A 24,431-nucleotide genomic window follows, 5' to 3' on the forward strand; every position below is an offset into this window, starting at 1 on the left:
AAGGCAAAAAACTTGACACCCTTGAAACACTCCAAATATACAAACACCAAACAAAATAAACTGAATCCATCTTAAATAACAAAAATGACTATGTTTACAATACTATCATCTCTGTTTTCAGCAGCTTCCTGCGTTATTAAAATTGCAGTGCACACACACACACACACACCTTAATATCTACCATAAATATTTTGTCACGTTATCATGACTCCACCTTCTCTTTCCCTACAACTTTCTCTTTCTCTTCCTCTCCATCTTCCTCCAGCCTTTCATATCTATCTGTGAATCCCAACCAAAATTGTTATTTGTGCATATTTTTACCACTGTAGCCAACGTAATTATTCTACTTAAAATTTGTAACATGTCACCCGATTGTATAAAGGAGTTTGAAGTTTAAGCTACAATAACTTGTCAAAATCGAATTCATATACCACGTGAAATATCTATTCCAACGCATGTATTCGTCACCTTAAAACTAACGTCTCCAAAATCCTTTTAAATTTTATTCTATAAAAATGTTGGTACAATGTATATTCTTTGTACGTTGTAATAATTTTTTCTCTTCTGATATACGATCCTTGCTCCTAATAGTTTCCAGAGGCCATATTCGTTTACAAAATGTGACGGTATACATGTAGTGTGTTACGACAGTGAAAGGAACGTCTGACCACTGGAGGTACTATATTTTACTCAATTTATTTCTACCGCTAGATATACGTTAATTTTTTTGTCAAAAGAAATCCAAAACCATGTTCTGATATAATGTTTTGTTTCTCCACTGGACAGTGCCATAAGTTCCTTCAAATAATCGTAACAGAACACACACACAAATGTCATACTACAAATGTAAATCCACCTGATGATGGAGGTTTAAACCTTTGAAACGCGTCGTGGAGAGAAATAAACAGTGACTGGTAACAATAAACTTGTTGTTTCATTTTATATAAATAACAGTCACGGTAAAGCCTAACCTAAAATGTTGGCATTTAAAGATACTCAACATTCTCAACATAGAATAGCGTCACGTTACTAACATCTCACAACTAAGGATATCGAGAATGGTGCCTATCAAGACATCCCACAAACCATTACTTTAATTAATGTCATATACACTAACAAACCTACTCTCTTGATCTCACAAAATACGTGAGCGAATTATAAAAATTAGCCTGAAACCAAATATCTGTAGAAGAGCAATCTGTTTCAGATGTGATATGGGCACAGGAAACTTTATTTCAACTTACAGTCGAGAAATATAGATCGATGTTGCAGCAGGGAGAACTACTTAATGGCAGTATATTCAGATGTCATGAGCGTCTATGATGTGCGTATGACCGTACTAAAAAGTAAATTCACGATCCAATGACATTAATGGCACCACCGCCTGTGTTTGATGCCTACGTCAAATAACCACTGCATGTCGACATGTAGCAGCGCTAGTAGTGGAGGATATATACGGGTAAAGCGTGTCGGGGGTACGTGGACAACAATGCAGTCGTTGTCGTAATGCGGAAACGGAGCGATTTATCTGACGTCCAAAAGCGTGTGATCATTGGCATTCGGGCCAAGGGTGGAAGCATTTCCGAAACGGCTAAGTTTTTAAATTGTTTCCATTCCGCCGTAGTTAAAGTATACCGTGCACGGTAAAATGGCGCTATCCAAAACCGGCGCCGAGGCAACTGTGGGGTACCATCGGCCATAGATGACAGGGGTGCATGATGGTTGCGGAGATGTGTACAGGCGAATAGATGTGCAAGTAACAGTCCAGATGGGGCAAGGGGCTAACAGCAACGTCTCCTCAACAGCCGTTTAGTGAACGTAGCTGTGTATGGGCCTCTGCAGCAAGTATCGGCTGCATGCACCCATGCTGACTAATGTTCGCAGGTGACGAAGGGTGGAATTAGCACGCAAGTATCGCAAATGGACGTTCACTGAGTGATAACTCGCGGCCTTTTCAGATGAATCACGTTTTATACTCAGTTAGCCTTTGGCGTGTATGGTCCTGCAACAGTCATCGGAAAGGTCCATGCCAGAGGTGAGAGCATTATGGTCTGAGGAATGTTTTCATCACACTCTCTGGGTGATATCGTCATTCTAGAAGGCACCATGGATCAATACAAGTCCACCCTTAAATGCAGTTTGTTTCTTCTCTGTACAATGACTTTTTCCAGTAGGACAGTGCAACGTTTCATACGGCTCACAGTGTACATGCGTGGTCCGAAGAGCGCCAGGATGAGTTTCAGTACTGTCCTGTCTACCATACTCTCGGGATTAAAATCCAGTCCAATCCAGCTCTGCACGTCATGGGTCCTCAACTGTGAAACCTAATGCAGTTGGTCATGATGCTTGAGTCGGCATGGCTCCATATCCTTGTCAGTAGCTTCCAGAATGACACAGATTCTCTTCATGCATGTCCACGCTTCAAAAGGTGGTAATTCAGGGTTTGATAGGTGAGCACATTAAAGTGACTGAGCCGTGTAGTTATACATGGAGTTCTCGACAGGGTTTCTCCCTATCTACCAACCTCCTGTCTAATTGACAGTTATAAATCAAGAGTGGTACAAAACCCATAGAGCCAGGGTCTCCATTGTCTCCCCTAGTGTTCAACGTGTGTACAAGTGACTTACAGAAAATGTCGTTGCGTAACTGCTACCTTGTTCAGTTTATGGCTGAGAGTCAGCATCTAAGTATGTCTAAAAAAGTACCTGATCGGTATGTGAATAACGTTTAGACAAGACTGTAGCAAAACGCGATAGAAATATCGGTGTCCAAACGAAAGGAAACTCTCGCTGTAACCTTGTAATATTTCAGTTATAAAACTAATTGTTGTGTTGTTGTTGTCTTCAGTCCTGAGATTGGTTTGGTGCAGCTCTCCATGCTACTGTATCCTGTGCAAGCTTCTTCATCTCCCAGTAGGCCTACTTACTGCAACCTACATCCTTCTGAATCTGGTTAGTGTATTCATCTCTTGGTCTCCCTCTACGATTTACACCCTCCACGCTGCCCTCCAACGCTTAATTTGTGATCCCTTGATGCCGCAGAACATGTCCTACTAACCGGTCCCTTCTTCTTATCAAGTTGTGCCACAGACTTCATTTCTAACCAATTCTATTCAATACCTACTTACTAGTTATGTGGTCTACCCATCTAACCTTCAGCATTCTTCTGTAGCACCACATTTCGAAAGCTTCTATTCTCTTTTTGTCTAAACTATTTATTGTCCACGTTTCACTTCCATACATGGCTACACTCCATACAAATACCTTCAGAAACGACTTCCTGACATTTAAATTTATACTCGATGTTAACAAATTTCTCTTCTTCAGAAACGCTTTCCTTGCCATTGCCAGTCTACATTGTATATCCTCTCTATTTCGACCATCCTCAGTTATTTTGCTCCCCAAATAGCAAAACACCTTTACTTCTTTAAGTGTCTCATTTCCTAATCTAATTCCCTCAGCAACACCCGACTTAATACGACTACATTCCATTATCCTCGTTTTGCTTTTATTGATGTTCATCTTATATCCTCCTTTCAAGACACTGTCCATTCCGTTAAACTGCTCTTCCAAGTCCTTTGCTGTCTCTGACAGAATTACAATGTCATCAGCGAACCTCAACGTTTTTATTTCTTCTCCATGGACTTTAATACTTACTCCGAAATTTTCTTTTGTTTCCTTTACTGCTTGCTCAATATACAGATTGAATAACATCGGGGAGAGGCTACAACCCTGTCTCACTCCCTTCCCAACCACTGCTTCCATTTCATGCCCCTCGACTCTTTTAACTGACATCTGGTTTCTGTACAAATTGTAAATAGCCTTTCGCTCCCTGTATTTTACCCCTGCCACCTTCAGAATTTGAAGGAGAGTATTCGAGTCAACATTATCAAAAGCTTTCTCTAAGTCTACAAATGCTAGAAATGTAGGTTTGCCTTTACTTAATCTATCTTCTAAGATAAGTCGTAGGGTCAGTATTGCCTCACGTGTTCCAACAATTCTGCGGAATCCAAACTGATCCTCGCGGAGGACGGCTTCTACCAGTTTTTCCATTCGTCTGTAAAGAATTCGCGTTAGTATTTTGCAGCTGTGACTTATTAAACTGATAGTTCGGTAATTTTCACATCTGTCAACACCTGCTTTCTTTGGGATTGGAATTATTATATTCTTCTTGAAGTCTGAGGGTATTTCACCTGTCTCATACATCTTGCTCAACAGATGGTAGAATTTTGTCAGGACTGGCTCTCCCAAGGCCGTCAGTAGTTCCAATGGAATGTTGTCTACTCCCGGGGGCCTTGTTTCGACTCATGTCTTTCAGTGCTCTGTCAAACTCTTCACGCAGTATCATATCTCCCATTTCATCTTTATCTACATCCTCTTCCGTTTCCATAATATTGTCCTCAGGTACATCGCCCTTGTATAGACCCTCTATATACTCCATCCACCTTTCTGCTTTCCCTTCTTTGCTTAGAACTGGGTTTCCATCTGAGCTCTTGATATTCATACAAGTGGCTCTCTTTTCTCGAAAGGTCTCTTTAATTTTCCTGCAGGCAGTATCTGTCTTATCCCTAGTGAGATAAGGCTCTACATCCTTACATTTGTCCTCTAGTTATCCCTGCTTAGCCGTTTTGCACTTCCTGTCGATCTCATTTTTGAGACGTTTGTATTCCTTCTTGCCTGCTTTATTTACCGCGTTTTTATATTTTCTCCTTTCATCAATTAAATTCAATATTTCTTCTGTTACCCAAGGATTTCTACTAGCCCTCGTCTTTTTACCTACTTGATCCTCTGCTGCCTTCACTACCTCATTCCTCAGAGCTACCCATTCTTCTTCTACTGTATTTCTTTCCCCCATTCCTGTCAATTGTTCCCTTATTCTCTCCCTGAAACTCTGTACAACCTCTGGTTTAGTCAGTTTATCCAGGTACCATCTCCTTAAATTCCCACCTTTTTGCAGTTTCTTCAGTTTTAATCTACAGTTCATAACCAATAGGTTGTGGTTAGAGTCCACATTTGCCCCTGTAAATGTCTAACAATTTAAAACCTGGTTCCTAAATCTCTGTCTTACCATTATATAATCTATATGATACCTTCTAGTATCTCCGAGATTCTTCCATGTATACAACCTTCTTTTATGATTCTTGAACCAAATGTTACCTATGATTAAGTTATGCTCTGTGCAAAATTCTACCAGACGGCTTCCTCTTTCATTTCTCTCCCCCAATCCATATCCACCCACAATGTTTCCTTCTCTCCCTTTTCGTACTCTCGAATTCCAGTCACCCATGACTGTTAAATTTTCGTCTCCCTTCACTACCTGAATAATTTCTTTTATCTCATCATATATTTCATCAATTTCTTCATCATCTGCAGAGCTAGTTGGCATATAAACTTGTACTACAGTAGTAGGCATGGGCTTCGTGTCTATCTTGGCCACAATAATGCGTTCACTATACTGTTGGTAGTAGCTTACCCGCACTCCTATTTTTTTATTCATTATTAAACCTACTCCTGCATTACCCCTATTTGATTTTGTATTTATAACCCTGTATTCACCTGACCAAAAGTCTTGTTCCTCCTGCCAACGAACTTCACTAATTCCCACTATATCTACACTCCTGGAAATTGAAATAAGAACACCGTGAATTCATTGTCCCAGGAAGGGGAAACTTTATTGACACATTCCTGGGGTCAGATACATCACATGATCACACTGACAGAACCACAGGCACATAGACACAGGCAACAGAGTATGCACAATGTCGGCACTAGTACAGTGTATATCCACCTTTCGCAACAATGCAGGCTGCTATTCTCCCATGGAGACGATCGTAGAAATGCTGGATGTAGTCCTGTGGAACGGCTTGCCATGCCATTTCCACCTGGCGCCTCAGTTGGACCAGCGTTCGTGCTGGCCGTGCAGACCGCGTGAGACCACGCTTCATCCAGTCCCAAACATGCTCAATGGGGGACAGATCTGGAGATCTTGTTGGCCAGGGTAGTTGACTTACACCTTCTAGAGCACGTTGGGTGGCACGGGATACATGCGGACGTGCATTGTCCTGATGGAACAGCAAGTTCCCTTGCCGGTCTAGGAATGGTAGAACAATGGGTTCGATGACGGTTTGGATGTACCGTGCACTATTCAGTGTCCCCTCGACGATCACCAGTGGTGTACGGCCAGTGTAGGAGATCGCTCCCCACACCATGATGCCGGGTTTTGGCCCTGTGTGCCTCGGTCGTATGCAGTCCTGATTGTGGCGCTCACCTGCACGGCGCCAAACACGCATACGACCATCATTGGCACCAAGGCAGAAGCGACTCTCATCGCTGAAGACGACACGTCTCCATTCGTCCCTCCATTCACGCCTGTCGCGACACCACTGGAGGCGGGCTGCACGATGTTGGGGCGTGAGCGGAAGACGGCCTAACGGTGTGCGGGACCGTAGCCCAGCTTCATGGAGACGGTTGCGAATGGTCCTCGCCGATACCCCAGGAGCAACAGTGTCCCTAATTTGCTGGGAAGTGGCGGTGTGGTCCCCTACGGCACTGCGTAGGATCCTACGGTCTTGGCGTGCATCTGTGCGTCGCTGCGGTCCGGTCCCAGGTCGACGGGCATGTGCACCTTCCGCCGACCACTGGCGACAACATCGATGTACTGTGGAGACCTCACGCCCCACGTGTTGAGCAATTCGGCGGTACGTCCACCCGGCCTCCCGCATGCCCATTATACGCCCTCGCTCAAAGTCCGTCAACTGCACATACGGTTCACGTCCACGCTGTCGCGGCATGCTACCAGTGTTAAAGACTGCGATGGAGCTCCGTATGCCACGGCAAACTGGCTTACACTGACGGCGGCGGTGCACAAATGCTGCGCAGCTAGCGCCATTCGACGGCCAACACCGCGGTTCCTGGTGTGTCCGCTGTGCCGTGCGTGTGATCATTGCTTGTACAGCCCTCTCGCAGTGTCCGGAGCAAGTATGGTGGGTCTGACACACCGGTGTCAATGTGTTCTTTTTTCCATTTCCAGGAGTGTATTTTACCTCCGGAATATTTTACCCAAGAGGACGCCATCATCATTTAATCATACAGTAAAGCTGCATGTCCTCGGGAAAAATTACGGCTGTAGTTTCCCCTTGCTTTCAGCTGTTCGCAGTACCAGCACAGCAAGGCCGTTTTGGTTAGTGTTGCAAGGCCAGATCAGTCAATCATCCCGACTGTTGCCCCTGCAACTACTGAAAAGACTGCTGCCCCTCTTCGGGAACCACACGTTTGTCTGGCCTCTCGACAGATACCCATCCGTTGTGATTGCACCTACGGTACGGTACGATATGGTACGGTACGGGCACCTGTATCGCTTATGCACGCAAGCCTCCCCACCAACGGCAAGGTCCATGGTTCATGGGGGTAGGATAAAACTAATTAAAGACAAAATTAATGATCACATAGATCATTAACTAATTAAAGACATAAAATTAATGATCACATAGATCATTAACTGAAATGCGCAGCATGGGTTTATGTAGTAAAAAGGGAAATGTGAAACAGCCATTAATGTACCACGAGGTATTACTGGCCTGAAACTGGGTGCAGATCATTGTGATATGATGAACGACTGTCGCGCGTTAGTCCATGTGCATCAGGACTAAGAAAATTAGAGTTGTGGGTCAGTTTGGTACAGCAAGGTAACACATTAGAGAAAATACAGCATAAAGGGCTGTAACACCTCTCACAATACTACTTCTACCCCCATATTCCACCGTTTAGGAACAGAGCGAAAAATATGATGGATATGACACTAAACTCGGGTTCGAGATATTGGGCACTGGATTACCACCTTCACCACGTCGACAAGACGTCATACTCTCATCTACTTTTCATAATGTTTCCGTTATTTCAAACCGTGACTTTACAGTTTAAATCTGCTCTGGTGCATCCAAAAGAATAAACGACACCCCTTTTCTTTAACCTCTTGAGTTCCGAAGATAAAATAAGTGAGGAAAATTGTTTTCAGGGTTATTTTTATTAGTCTTACATGATTACATTCAGGGTTATATTATTTGCAATTTTTATTATATATGAGATACACATACGTGGACTTTAGGCATCAACTGGTAAATATATAATACCTTGAAAAACATATTAAAGGTTTTGTTGATGAAATTTTACGAAATAACTATTATACATTACATTTCTTGCACAAGTTTCTGGTGCGGGATTTTCAACCTTCAAAGCGATACTTAGAAACATTTTTTGCCTCTACGTACATATCAAGTTGGCTTCCTTGGCATGGACAACTTTTCTTCATCTTCTCCTGAACTGCCAGTGATCTGTTAATTCAAGGTTATTTCTTTGGAGAGTTCTGAGGAACTTCAGACATTAGAACACTTTATCAGTACTTTAGCCAAATTCAGTCTGAAGTTTATTACGTACAGCCCGTTACACTTTGGTACGTTTTTTTTGCACAAGTTCTTTTGTACATAATCCAGCAGTTAATAATAACTAAATCAGTAAAATGGTTAAATAGTCTGATTGTCCATTTTCTTGTTCTGGTATTTGACCTGTAGTAGGTCATGAATCAGTTACATAGGTCAACATCACCCACGCTACAATTGTAACTCTTCACAATTGCTGGTTGTGGTACATCAATACTTCTATTCTGAGCCTTTGACCATCGCTTACAAGTAACTTTCGATTCACTCCCAACACAAGATGATACCAAAATAACAGACTTGTTATCTTTCCATTTACGTGCAAACACCTTTTTGTCTTCCCTCACATATTCATCCCATTCACCTCTGTTTGGATCACAGTCAGTTTTGAATTTTGAAACCATGTCAGAAATTCTGTTTTTCACTACAGTCCCTGTTTGATATACATTGTTGCCTAAGAGAAGCTCAACTGACTTAATGCCTGTAAAAAATCTGTCACTTTATAGGATGTTGCAAAATGAATATACGGGTTTTAAGGTTTCTTAGCGTTTATTATGTTCACCTTACAAATATTAATAATACATCAAATGAAAGAGCAACTCAACCAGTCTTGTTTGTATATCTGTACGTAAAGAGAAGAGACTGGAACGACTAAGAGTGACTGAAGAACGTGTTGGACGAGAGAGAGCTTTTCACGCACAATAGAAATAAGTTCGCATGGCTAGTCGTGATTTAGCATTTCCAGTGATGTCTCTGTGGAGACTTTTAAGGAGACGCTTAAAACTACGTCCTTATCGCCTACAGTTGTTACAAGTTGTAAAAATCCTACAACGTACAGTTTATGTGTCAGCTTCGCAAACGAAACGTTGCTGCATGACGACCAAGGTTTGGGAATAACTCCCATACCGACTCGATGTCAGATGAATGGTGGTCTCATTGAACACTTGTAAGAAAAACTCTTTCAGCTGCTCTTTCATTTGATGTATTATTTATAACTGTAAGTTGAATGCAATAAATGCTACAAAGCCTTAGAATCCGTATATTCATTTTGAAACGCCCTATATATCAAATGCTGTCCATTTGGAACTGTCACAGTCAAAAGCGTAATTGGACTTGCACCTAAATCTGTTTCTTTTAATTCAGTGTCAGGTACTGTTCCTTTGCCAGTATATGTTATTAAGTCCAGAAATGAACCATCTGAAGACGCAAAAATACAGTTCTTCAACCCAAGAGAATTAGGTTTAGATGGCACATACGTTCTCATTGCACATCTGCCAGAGAATGGAATCATCTGCTCATCAGTTGAGAGATGTTTAGATCGTGGCAAAAGAGACACTTATTCCTGAAAAAAATTGATCACGGGCCTCACATTCCAAAGTTTGTCACTCCTATCATGATCGTGTAAATTATTTACGAAAGTCAAATTATTTAGTAACTTGAAATACCTGTCCTGAATCATAGTATCATTGATGAGAGGTAGGTCAAGTAGTCTATTCTAGCACATCTTGTTTTGTGGTAGCTTGAGTTTATCCATCAGAATTTCAATCCCAACAAAGGAAAGAATTCCGTTCACATCTGTGTTTACATTCTTACTACTACTTGGCACATGATATAGATTTGTTTGTTCTGCAACAACATTTTAAAAATTCTTATCATAATACTCAAAAAAGCATTCAGCAGGATCCCTGACCACACTGAAACGTCCCCTTAGAACAATTTATACACGACTGTGCTTAAACTGACACACAATATTTTTAGCACAACGCAATCTGACTATCAAAGATCCCTGCAAAAGAATGGCCCTGAGTAACATTAAACTATACCTTTCACAAATAACTTACCTCACAAAAATCTTCATTACTCGAACTACTGCAATACAGCGAGCGCCATTATTGCCAGATAAATAAAAGATTCAAACTACGGAAGTCACTAACTACTGATAGGGATAGTTAGCAAATGAAAGATTTTAATAGAGAACAAACACTGTATTTACCTTAATAATCATAATATATATAGCAGTTCAATTTAAAAACTTCCGCCATCTCTCTCCCCACATGAACCACTGCTGGCGGCTCACCTCCAACTGTGCAACGCTACGCGCTGTTCACATCCAGCTGCCACTGCCCAACACTACAATGGCAGACAACAATGCAAACTAGCCACATACTGCACACAGCACAGCCAGTGATTTTCATACAGAGCGCTACGTGGCATTACCAATATAAAAATCTAAACAGCCTACTTACATAGCCCCCATGCTCCCCACAAAAAATTTTACAAATTTTTTTGGCCAGTGGCCAATAATGATTTGATAAAATTTTTTATAATTACACTAACAAAGATATCCAATGCACACACTTATTGATACAATGTTGGTCAAAAGCTAAAATTTTCTCACAGTCCATAAAGACAGTCCTGACCATTCATCATAATAGTAATTACAGTTCTTTTTTACAAAGTCTCATTAGTAAAAAAATTTGCACACAGAAGTAGTGGATTTACTTGCAGTCTTGAAGAAGTAGTGGTGTCCTTCCAACGGAAAGACAGTGCTGACTCTTGACATGCTGACAGGTAATGGGCCACAATGGAGCAAACCCACAGCAGAGTCAGTCGAAGTTCATGAATATTGGTAGGTAGGTCATCACAGAGTAGACCCACTGTAGTCCTGGTAGAGATTGTGGTATTGGTGGGCCACCAGAGGTGCAGACCCACTGCAGTCCTTGTAGAGATGGCCAGCAGCCACCTGTTGTGACTGTGCGGGTGCACAATCACCATTGAAGAGTCTTGCAGTTAATATAGCAAGTCCATAACCACCTCTTGTGCACTCACAAAGTTTTTGGAATTGTCCTTAAAACCAGCAATGCTGTTATCCAGTCCCTTGCTGAATTATTAACACACGTGCAAACACTGACAGTCCCTACTTCTCACATATTGTCCACATACTATGACCAACAGAAACGTGTGCAGTGAAATGGATGCTTACAAGTTACTTAATTTGATTAACTGGCGTCAGTTACAATATTATAACATGAGAATACAATTACAAAGGTACAAAATACATCATTAAAAACATAACAATACAGATAACATTTGTAGTACAGGCTTTACAACAGAATAGAAATAAACATATACATCACTGTTAGAGGAATTATGACATGAGTACATACATAAAAGATCAGAATAATTATTGAAACATCAACTTCACACATGAGCATTAAAACAAAACAGAATAAATAATGTCTAAGCACCTTTACAAAGAAAATAACATATTATTAATGCCAATTATATTTGAGGAGAACAGTATTCCTCATCATAGTGAATGTAGCTTAATATTAGAAGAAAAAATTCTATGAAACTACACAGAGACAGGAAGAAAACAAATACACAAGGGTACACAAAGACATAGTGGGATAACACAAAAGGAAAGGACAGGGTTTGTTTTCAGTGTAACATTTGGTACTGCAGTCCACCCCACAACTTCATCCGATAGATCTTTCATCTTATTTCAACATTTGTTTCCACCAAAAAAATCCTATCCAAGCTTGCTTTCTGTATTCTGTTCACATCCCCTTTCAAAAATAGTTTTTCTCCACTGTGCACTACTTTTTTTGGCCAAACTATTTTCTTATAGCTTCTTAATGCATTTCTTCCAATTCATCATAGTTAGTTTCTTATATAGTCTACCCCTTCTTAAGCTAAATTAAATCTACTGAGCTCAGATGCTAAACTAAGGGACGAGGCAATGCAGCAGCGCAAAACGATTAACACAAACATCAATGACAAAAAAATTGAAATTGGCAAAGCAATTGCAATATTACAACTAATATAAGGCACTGTGCAGCAAACAAGAAAACTAAAGCATTAGTAAAACTGGCTTATCAGAATAATACAAAGTCAAATTCAATAACACTATGCCTGGCAAACAGCAGCAACTTATACCTAAACATGACATAGCTCAAGCAGAAAAAATATTACAGTAAAAACAACAATGCAGACAAGGGAAATGTCTATTCACATCTAAATGTCTATGTAATTAAAGTGGTGCACCACAACAACTTATTGTAAAAACATATTACCATGTACTTGAAAAGAAAATTATGTTTTACTGTTACTAGTTCCTTCTTACTGTTCTTTCCTTTCCAAGTGCTCCTTTTTTAAAGAATGTGGATCATAAAATAATTATTTAATAGATCTGTTGACATAAAGTGTTCACATTAGCAAATGCATTTTATTTTATCAAAGCAATGCTGCAACACAGCTGGAAACCAGATATCAAATGAAATAAGCAATTACGCAAACCAAAGCATAAAAATATCATTCAATAGTCATGTGACATTTCATAAGTTAGTAGAAATTCTCTCAACTCTCGTAGAAAGACGCTTGTCGTAATCAGGTGTGCAGATGTAAAAATATTTCTCGTCATTTCATTAGGCATTTCAGTAAATATCATAAATTACGAGCTCCACAGTATGCTATCAACAAGGAAATGTCAATAGCGAGGATAATGGCCTCCCTTTTTTTTCTACATGTGCTTCCGGAAAGGCACACCCTAATGGCTTGTTCTCCAGGTGTCTGACACAGCTGTGTGCCCACGACGCACATGCAGGTGGTCACTTAACTTTCTTACGGAAATATTTACGACAGCAGTTTCCGCTACAGTGACAGTCTCATATAAAAATATTTCACAGGTCAAGAATTTGCATTACAAATCTGTAGAAACAAAATCCTATAAATATAACAGTGTCCAAAAAAATTTTCGCCAGCATTGTGATACATTCAAGCATTTACACACATTTCATAACTCTTAAAGTACGATTCTTGGTTTCCAACATCCTTTTTCACAAGTCAAGAGTCCCTAACTTCTATTCATTATTCATATACATATAAACACGTAATCACATTCCTCATATATGGTAGCATCATCTTATTGACATAAACATACCTCAACAGCATAATACACATCGTTGGCGTAAAAATAACATCATAACACCTCAGTCAAATCTCAAAAAAGTCGTAGCTTTCTGCAATAATTAAAAAAAATTCTCTGCTCATTTCAATAGCGTCATCTACCTCAAACGTACTTTAAAATCATTCTCCCTTACCAAATACATCATTCAAAGCTCTCATAGTATCACAATGGTACCAAAAAAATATGAACAGTTCACAAACTACAGACAAAATACAATTTCGTAAGTGTGAAGTTATCCAACGGTGTAATTATGTAAACAACTGTCACTGATGTAGTAAAAAAGTTTGTCTCTCTCAGTTAAATGATCAGATAGCTGTGTAATTTGTGTGTTAGAGAAATATGGTACCGATGCGTAAAGTTGTATAAGCAAATACCATATTAGCTAGGGCTCCTTGTGTTTGCCAAACACATGGTACACAAAGTAGGCGTGTACCCCCCTGAGGATTAATGTAATTATACCCTCAGGTGTTACAGATTACAGTAATGGAATGAAATGTATCACAGAAAACTTTCTTTGTAATTCAAAAATCTTTAAAAATAAATGTTTTAAGTACAAAATTAATCACTGAAATGCGTGTCCTGTAGCGCTAAAGGTGCATCTTGTTGTAAGATAATCTCTGTGGAAGTATCGTAGTTATTTTCCTCCGAAAGCTAAGTTCTGCAGAAGCCAATGTACTTACCTCATGATAAACAAAAGTGAAATGCTTGGCGTAGAGATATCTTAGTTATTACGCTTATTGTTGTGATGATGAAAGTACTGTGCTGTAACGTATTCTTGTGCTATGGAAAAGGCTGTCTCCTTGTAGCTATACCACAAAAGTTACTGATAAAACATGTTTTGCTTTCCAGAAGAATTCAGAAAAACTGTGCAGATATAAAACAGATACACCGCAAAAGCAACAATGTAAATTGTGTCACACATTAGTAGTGTCGTAATATAACCGTGTAGCTGTCAAAGAAACCAAATACTAAGTCATCTTTAATCTCACAGAAAGTACTTTAAATCCCAAATGTATTTTCCAGTAAACCAAAATGTTGCATTAAAATCTCATTAGCAGTACTGGTAAATGTTCTAATCGTGAAACTAACAAGCAAGAATGTACACACACATTAACACTGTGTCGTCTGTTCGCAATAACAATGCATTCGTAATTTCTGTTTGAATAAGTTCTCTTGGTTCTTGACTGGATATTTAACTTCAAACATTGTTGCATGGTAACAGTTTCTAAAGCATACTAGTAACGTGAAGTGAAACGTTCTATGGCAAAGACAAAGTTAAAAAGCAGATTATCTTTCAATAAACGGTTTTACATGTGAAATGTGGTGTAAACCTTTACTCTTCCCAGTACGCAGAGTTTCAACTTCAACGCCATTATCATGTGGTATACGTCGGATTCTGTAAGGTCCACTGTAAACTAGAAAGAATTTGTGACTCAAGTGTTTCTTCTTATGTGACAATGAATGAGCTTTAATGAGAACTTTCTGACCAATATATAATTTCTTTGCATTTGCTTTACCGTGTAGTTTTCTCCTTTTGTCTGCCGCAGATTTTATATTTTTAAGAGCCAAATCAATTATGTCTTTGTGTCGAAGTTTACGTGTATTCGGGAAAGGTACAAGCTCTCTGATTCTGTTCGGTGGTTCTTCATTCTTCAGTACAAGAGTAGGTGGTAAAGCAGTGGAGTCATGATGCATTTCATTCAGCACGTTTTGAAATAAGTGTAAATATCTGTCCCAATTCTGATGCTTTCTGTGACAATAAAGTCTGCAAAGCTTATTGATTTCTTTCATAATCCGTTCGGAGGGGTTACAATGTGGTGAATACAATGAAATAAAAACAGGTTTAATTTTATGATTCCAAAGCATGCGGGACCAAACAGCAGATCTGAATTGCGGTCCGTTATCTGAAATGACTTTACTAACGTGTCCAACTTCACGTAAGAAATTTTTAACAAAGGCGTTGGATACAGACCGTCCAGTGGCTTTACGTAATGGAGTGAAAGAAACAAATTTTGAAGTAAGTTCAACAGCGACTAGAACGTACGAAAATCCATTCGATGTTCTGACAGGGGGACCCAAGAGATCAACAGCAGCAAATTCCTTTAATTTAGAAGGAATAATAGGAAACAACAGAGCACGATGGGAGATAGTAGATGGTTTCGCCTTTTGACAAAGTTTACAAATAGACATGACTCTTCGAATTCGCTTTTCCATATTGTTAAAATAACAAGTCGTTCGAAGAATATGATAACATTTTCGTGAACCAAAATGTGCGTAGCTGAGATGAATGTACCAAATGAGCTTATTAACAAAATCGTCTGGAATGCAAAGTACCCATAGCTTGTCATCAACAGTGCAGCGTTTGAAGAGTATGTTGTTTCTAACCAGGTAATAATGCCGAATCTGAGTGTGTGTCTTTTCATGCCATTTACTTTTGATGTCTTTCCAAATCGGATCTTTATCTTGTTCATGAGCAATGTCCTTTAAAGATGTGGTGATGAAGTTTTCAAAGGCGACTTTCAGAATGTAAAGAATACTGAAATTTTTCTCAAGGTTGCCTTCTGTGTTACTTTTCTCAAGCCCAGCCGGTGCGCGTGACAGCACGTCCGCAACAATGTTCTCCTTGCCGGGAATGTAGACTATTGTGAAGCGGAATTCTTGCAGAAACAATGCCCAACGTTTTAACCTGTCATGATTTTATTTTGAAGACATAAGAAATTGTAATGCACGATGATCACTGTATACTTTTCCGTGCTTGCCAGAAAGAAAGAAACGGAATTTGTTAAATGCCCAAACGATAGCTAAAGCTTCTAATTCAGTAACGGAATAATTTTTTTCAGATTTTGTTAGCACTCGGCTAGCAAAAGCAATGGTTTTCTGAACAGTAATGTCATCTTCTATGGCTTCTTGAAATAAATGGGCACCAAGACCGACTTTGGAAGAATCCGTGCTAAGGCAGAAATCTTGTGACAGATCTGGATGAGCTAGTATTGGCGCGTGAAGTAACGCTTCTTTCAAAGAAGTGAATTCCAACAGTGCTTGTTCGTCCCAGTTCCAAATAGTATTTTTTCCAGTGAGAGAACAAAGTTTTGGTGTAACAAGAATTTGCATATTCAGAAAACGACGGTAAAAATTTACGAGACCTAGAAAACTGCGGACTTGTTTTTTTGTGGATGGAACTGGAATGGCTCTGATTGCTTCTAACTTTTTAGGATCCGGCTGAATGCCTTCAGAAGAAATAATATGTCCCAAAAACTTCACCTTTGTCCTACCGAATTCAGACTTTTCCAAGTTAACTGTAATTCCAGATTCTGCAAAAATACGTAACAAACTGTTGAGGATGCGATTATGTTGTTCCCATGAAGCTTCTGCTATTAGAATATCGTCCACATATAAGGTGATGTGACGTTTTAAGAACTCAGGTAATATGGAATTTAACCCTCGAATGAATGCTGCCGAAGAAATGTTCAAACCAAAAGGAAGTTTCCGAAACTGATAACAAACGCCGAAACAAAGGAAAGCTGTGTATTTTCTACATTCTGGGTGAAGTTCGATCTGATAAAAGCTGGATCTGAGATCAATGGAAGACAACACTTTTACACCATTAAAATTTTGAAGAAGTTCTTCCATCATCTGCGGCCTGTCTGTTTCAGGAATAATGATAGTATTGATTTGTCTCGAATCTAAGACAAGCCTGATCGATCCATTTTTCTTCTCAACAACATGTAATGGGTTGTTGTATGAGCTTACTGCAGGCTCAATAATGCCCTCATTAAGCATAGATTGTATTTCTGTTCTAACACGGTCCCTATAATGCGCCGGAATTACGTATGGTCTAACACAAAATTTAGTATGCTCACGAACACGAAATTGGTATTGAAATCGCTTGATTGTTCCTGTTTTGTGAGTAAAAACTGTGGAATGTACTTGTAAAATCTCAAAAAGGTCCTGCCTATCAGTGTCATTACAATTCTCAATTGTTTGAATTTTATTCTGAATTAACTCATTAATTTCAAATATGCCGTCGATGTCATCCCTGTCAGTACTTGCAGAGTGATTGTTAGTGTCTAGTTCCGTATAAAATTCCGAACTGTTGTCTAACAGAACGTAAAGCCGATTAATTTCCTCATCATGGTTTGAGAGCCAGTCTTCAGATTTCAAAGCTATTGACTTACCTTCTTTCTCTAAACTTATTTCAGCATCGTGAAAGCTCAAGACTGCTTTGTATTCATTCAAAAAGTCTACTCCCAGCATAATTTCCGTCGACAATAATGGAACAATAAGAAAGTTCATAGAGAAGCTGTGGCTTTGGCAAAAGAATTCTAAATTGGTTTGTTGGCGTACATCTACACTTTTTCCAAAGATTGCACCTTGTAATTTATCTTACGTAACGGAAATGTGGGGAAATCGTTCGATTTGTTGCATTTGCTAAAAGCTGCTTCACTAATTACTGAAATGGGACTGCCAGAGTCAAGTACTGCTGTAAATTTTACGTCATTTACTGTAATGTGAATCACCGGATATGCAATGTTGTTATGTTTTACACCGTGTTCCTGGAGTAAGATGTCTATAATGTCTTCCATTCTTACGTAATTACTAGCTACGGCAGCTGTGTCGCCAGTTTCATAAGTACGTCTTGTGGCTGCCAGCGGTGTGAGTCATTGCCTATTGTCTCTTTGTTGGCATGCGTCGTTATTGGGATTTGGAGACCTAACTTCTACAAATTCACCGTGACGAGAATCCCGCCAGTTCTGATGCAGTTCAGGTCTGTCGTTACGATCATATCGTCTGTCGTCATGTCGGTAGATTCCATAGTTTCTTTCTTGTCGGTCACGTGGTGGAGAATTTCTCCCTGAGTCGTAACTGCGCGCTGGACCATTGCGTCTAAAGTTATTCTGTCTCCCTTGATAATAATTGTTTTGGTTCCCATATCGTCTGTTTCTCTGATTGTCTCTGTGATAGTCATTACCGCGGAGAGGTGATCTTTCCCTGTAACTATTACTCTGCCAGTGGTTGTCATATGGGTGGTGTCTGTTTTGGTCACGATTTACGTTGTAAGAATAGGTTTGTCGTGGCCATTTATTGTTTCTGTCGTCACGGAATTGTGACGGATGTGACCTGTAGTGATTATTTTCCTGTTTTCGCATCCCGCGACTGTCTGTGTCAATTTCTAATTCTTGTAAGAGTCCCTGAAAAGCTTCAATGTCGTCTTTGCAACGTCCTGCCAAAATAATATGCCGTAAATGTTCAGGTAATTTGATTAAACAAATGCGGATGAGTTCCGAGGGGCTGTATGGGTTTGACAGGTACTGATTCTTGTGCAACATGTCTTCAAAATATTTGACAAGACTGGAAAATTCAGATTGTTCAAAGTGTTTCATCATCATGATGCTATGTTTTACTCGGTCTTGTGTAGCTTGTGACCAATATGCTGATAGGAACGCATGGTAAAATTCTTCTTCACTATGACAATCGTGAATGACCGATCGCATTCTTACAGCTGGTTCATTCTCCAAGTAGCCACACATAAATTCTAATCTGTGTTCTAATGACCAGTTGGGAGGAAAACAATGAGAGAATTGATGGAACCACGCTTGTGGATGAATGTCGTTGGCAGAATTCTTAAATGTTTTGAATTTACGTGTAGTAATGAACAGCTTATAGTCAAAGTCATCGTGTCGGCGAGTGGCATATCGGTCATTGTTACGTCGTGTTGGCGGTTCCATCTCAAAATTCGGTCCACCTTGCCAATTCCTTTCATAATTACCGGAATGCCCTGTGTTATTATTTTGTGGATTTTCCGGGTTTCTAAGTTCCTCTTCCCGTGTTGGAGCGCGAGTGTCCTCTGAAATATGTAATTCTTGTATCACCTGCGTCAACTGATCTTGTACTTCCCGGATTTCTCTTTTGTACTGTGTATTGATTTGATTTTGGCTTTGTTTGAATTTTCTTATTTGTTCATACTCTTCTGTGTCAGTAAAGGCTACAGGTCTTGTGTCATTCAGATCATCATCTACCTTTGTAGATAAATTAGTGACCTGATCCGAAAGTTCGGCTACTTTCTCTGATAGTGAACACATTTCCTCAGTGTGTTTTTCTGAACCAAGTTTCAGAGTGTCCATTTGTGTTGAAATCGAATATACTGTGTCCTTTAAGTTTTCCTGAGTTTTTGCAAGTTGCGTAACCGAATCGGTAGATGCAACTGAGTCAATTTTAGCCCACAAGGTCTCATGATTTTCATGAACAGTGGTTTGCAGTTCTTTTATGGCTGCTTCGTGATTCTGTAATGCATTTTCATGCCGCGAAAAAATAGGTTGAAAATGCTCACAAATCTGTGTTTTTACGTCATTACAGACTTTTTGAAATTTCGATTCAATGTTATGTAACTCAGTAGTTAAATCTTCACGTGTTTGTTCAAGTGTGGTGTCTAACTTCCGAAGATTTTGTTCCATTGTGTCTAACTGTTGCTGTGTTTGTCTCTGGTGTTGTTCCATTGTGTCTAACTTTTGAAGATTTTGTCCCATTTGTTTCTGATTTTTTGAAGCGTTGTGTCTAACTTTTGTAGCCTTTGTCCCATTTGTTGCATTAACTGTAATAACAGTGCACTGGTGTCTGAAACATGTTCCTCAGTGCTATTCGGCAATGCATTTGAACCGGCAATATTTGCAGTTTGAAAAGCAGAAAATGTGTCTTGCCTTATTTGAGAAAAGGGTGAGGACGCAAAACCTGAATCTACAGTATTTGCAAGATTGTGTCCTGTCATTTCGGAATCCTGAGGCGAGCTGTTGCCGACCGATCGATCGATAATGCTTCGCTGTTCACTAATTGTTTCACTGCCTACACCATTATTTGACGCCCGCTCCATTTCCCTATGCACAGTTACCAAATTACTACTATTACTACTTTGAATATTTGTTAATTCATTACATGGTGGCGTTAACACACTGCTTTCGTCTTCACTGTCATTTCTCAGTTTACTTTGGAGCCTAGTATTACGTTTTTCACACGCCATTATTGTCACAATATTTCACACGACAACACAGAAAAGTACAATTTTAAGAGCAAAAATAAGAGAACACATTAACATAAACCTGAAAATAATATCTAGTTAATTGTAGCTGCGAAATACTTGGTGCAAATCTACATGCATGCCACAACTGTTTTACTGTACAACAATGAAAGACTGCAACTACAAAGGAGATTCTCTCCACAATTATGTAATAGCAATAAACAATAGCTACACTAATTACACAAACTACAAGAAAAAATCAGAAGATTCCAGTGAGGTATCCTCGGCTAAGGGTCGACATATGAAACGTCCCCTTAGAACAATTTATACACGACTGTGCTTAAACTGACACACAATATTTTTAGCGCAACGCAATCTGACTTTCAGAAATGCCTACAAAAGAATGGCCCTGACTAACATTAAACTATACCTTTCACAAATCACTTACCTCACCAAAAATCTTCATTACTCGAACTACTGCAATACAGCGAGCGCCACTACTGCCAGATAAATAAAAGATTCAAACTACGGAAGTCACTAACTACTGATAGGGATAGTTAGCAAATGAAAGATTTTAATAGAGAACAAACACTGTATTTACCTTAATAATCATAATATATATAGCAGTTCAATTTCAAAACTTCCGCCATCTCTCTCCCCACATCCACCACTGCTGGCGGCTCACCTCCAACTGTGCAACGCTACGCGCTGTTCACATCCAGCTGCCGCTGCCCAACACTACAATGGCAGACAACAATGCAAACTAGCCACATACTGCACACAGCACAGCCAGTGATTTTCATACAGAGCGCTACGTGGCATTACCAATATAAAAATCTAAACAGCCTACTTACAACACCATCCGTCAGATCTGCGAAATTATCTTCATCTGGTTCCTTGTTTTCCATTTTTGAGCAAGTCCATTGTAACTTATGTTTACATCCATTGTTCAGCGACCTATCAGATGTAGGGCCTTCTATTTCCATTTCTGCGTCTTCAGTAGTGACAGCAGATTCAGAATCATCCTTCTTATCCGAAAAGAGTTGACTTTCATCGTCTGAAAGTGAACTGAAGTCTTTCTCCTCCAGGATCCTAAGTATTTCTTCATCGTTGATTTCTTAAAATAACGCCACAAATTAATTGTTGATGTTTAAACAATCGATATCCAAAAAATTATATAACATTTTGCCACAACACTTGGATAATTATTAGGATTTCCTCATACAATACCATAAAAACTAAAACTTCTCAATCAACAAGATAAACAGCTAAATTTTGAGGTTGAGACCTGAAGTACACATATGCATACTTCGGCTTTCGATGTCCACTGTATTCACAATAAGAGATAATTTTGGAGAAAACATATATAAATCACATTTATGACTCTTTTTACATATTAAATCAAAAAAGAAAGTAAATTTAGCGTATAGAATAAGGTATTGTTTTGAATTACCTTCACAGCACCCGCCGTGTGTAGCCATTTCACCGACCCGTATATTCAAAACATCACAGTGGGCACTGCAAGCCGATTGTGGTGCAATATCGTGGCATGGACTGAAACTGCGAAACTTCCACAAACGTGTACTAGAGGTCTTTAGTCGACAGAAACTGTTCACGAGCTTTACGAAATAAAACCACGAAGTGCACATATGTGGACCCACGGACTGTGGAGGTTAAATTTCCGTAGTATTGAGTAATGTGCCGTCATCGAGTTTCACAATTCGCCTTCCTTTTAAACTATGTAACAGAGAGACCTCATTGCGCTATTCATACACTCTCGGCACGATGTAAATACACAAATTGTATTCCGTAACACTCTGGAGAAAAGTAACTGCGAACCACCATACCCTGGAGAGCAATGCCTGGATAGTAAGCAAAGCTTACAGCCTGGACATGAAAGTGACGTAGACATTGTAAAAGGTGCAAATTATGTCCTGGATACTGATTCAGACATTCCGTTTGACGAAATATCACTTCCATTAACAGAACCACGACTATCGTAGGAACAAAAAATCCAAAGACGGAAGTAGATTGACGCTCTGATATGTGGTTCTGCGTTGACAAGACGGGTTGGTAACACAAGTGCTTGGATCTGAAGATGATCCAGAGTGATCGAAACATGTAAAGTAACTGAAAAGATGTAAATGAGACGGAACAATAAATGAGAGTTATCTTAAACATTCTATTGAGACTCAGTGGTGAAAACTTTTTCTACTTTTATCCTTTCAACCTCGAGTATTGTGTATCTAGTCTGTGCTGTAATAAAACCTATGTTTTCCTTTTTTCTTTTTAACATGCAGAAACGACGTATCTTCGACTACGGCTGACGGCTAGTCCTTTGTTACAGGACGCCGTCACCAGAGGGAGAACCCATCGTGTGGACGCCATTCAACAACGCCGACCTCAACTACCTGCACATTACGGACACTTTCACAATGGAGCAGAACGTCAACCAGGAGCGGATGGACTTCTGGCACCAGAATATCCCTCTGTATTAGACGAGAAGACGAGACGTTACAGAATACGGCTGTTAACGTAGCTGCTGTAGTTCGAACACTAGATCCTTCATTTTGCAACTAGATTCATTTCACAGGTGTCAGTCGTCTCCCAAAACATACATCTTTCTGTATTTTAGCGCTTCCTCGGCGTAATAGGTATTTATTCAAATACTTTCGTGTACATCGGCGCCAATGAATGTCGCCCTCCACCGTAGCATCCATCATTCGAAAACAAGATAGGAAAATTTGATTATGACTAATCATTCCCTAATTTAATTACTTCATATGTTTGTATTTTGTCACTTGTGTTAACATGTTTTTCACTTATTACTTTGTGTACATTGTTTTTCTTGGCTAAGAAGTGAATAAAAATGTGTCTTTTACAACTATTGGGTTATTGAATTTTCAGCTGGAATTTTAACTTACTCTAAAAACGAATTTAGTTGAATGTTTTTAAAGATATTGAAGAAGAAGAAGCGAAACATAATTTTACTTTCTTTTTGGATAGCTGTTCTCGTGGAGAGTTGAGTGTAGTCATTCCACCAGACACCTGCCTTTTTACTTGTGTGGAACTGGTGATTTTACGAATTAATTACAATTTTCATTTATTAATTAATGTAAAATCTATTATTGCCCATCAAAAAACATCAACTTCAGTTGTGGCCGCTCCTGGTAGCTGAGTGGTCAGCAAGACGGAATGTCATACCTAACGGCCCGGGTTCCATTCCCGGCTGGGTCGAAGATTTTCTCCGCTCAGGGTCTGGGTGTTGTGTTGTCATTATCATCATCGTTTCACCCCCATCGACACGCAAGTCGCCGACGTGGCGTCAACTCGCAAGATTTGCACCAGGTGAACAGTCTACACGACGGGAGGCCCTAGCGACAGGGCTTATTATAACTACAGTTGTGCCTCTGCTTGTACTTAAACTCACGTACTGCTTGTCATAGTATTATTAAGTCCCAACTACAGTTAAATCCAAATAGGAAAGCAGTGTAGTCAGTGAAGCAAAATACTTACTACTGAAGGTACATTCCCTACGAACACCAACTTATACACCACGTGGACAAAAAATATGGAAACATTATAAACACAACACATTACCGTGCCTAACACAGCGTAGGAAAAACGTTCACTTTCAAAACAGCTTCCAATCGACGTCTCGGAATGGCTAAAATGGTTCAAATCGCCTTGATCACTATGGGACTTAACATCTGAGGTCATCAGTCCCCTATAACTAAGAACTAATTAAACCTAACTAACCTAAGGACATCACACACTTCCATGTCCGAGGCAGGATTCAAACCTGCGACCGTAGCGGTCGCGCGGTTCCAGACTGAAGCACCTAGAACCGCTCGGCCACTCCGGCCGGCGTCTCGGAATGGATAAATACAGGTCCCATATTGTTTTCAAGGGAATCTTTGATCATTCTTTTTGATAACAGCAGCAAGTTCACAGATGGTGATAGCGGTGGATGGCGGCCACGCGCCCTCCTCTCCGAAGTACACCACAAAGGCTTAATAATA

General features: G+C 39.7%; 1 protein-coding gene across 1 annotated transcript in view; it reads left to right on the plus strand.

Moving 5' to 3' along the window:
• LOC126153953 (venom carboxylesterase-6-like) overlaps window positions 1-23,238 on the plus strand; it is a 127,972-nt gene extending 104,734 nt beyond the window's left edge. The window contains exon 10 of the mRNA XM_049916104.1: window positions 22,757-23,238. Within this exon, the coding sequence (XP_049772061.1) occupies window positions 22,757-22,907 (151 nt within the window). The 3' untranslated portion in view covers window positions 22,908-23,238. The remainder of the gene's footprint in view (window positions 1-22,756) is intronic.
• The last annotated feature ends 1,193 nt before the right edge of the window (window positions 23,239-24,431 follow it).

Source organism: Schistocerca cancellata, chromosome 2, assembly GCF_023864275.1.
Source record: "Schistocerca cancellata isolate TAMUIC-IGC-003103 chromosome 2, iqSchCanc2.1, whole genome shotgun sequence".
NCBI lineage: Eukaryota > Metazoa > Arthropoda > Insecta > Orthoptera > Acrididae > Schistocerca > Schistocerca cancellata.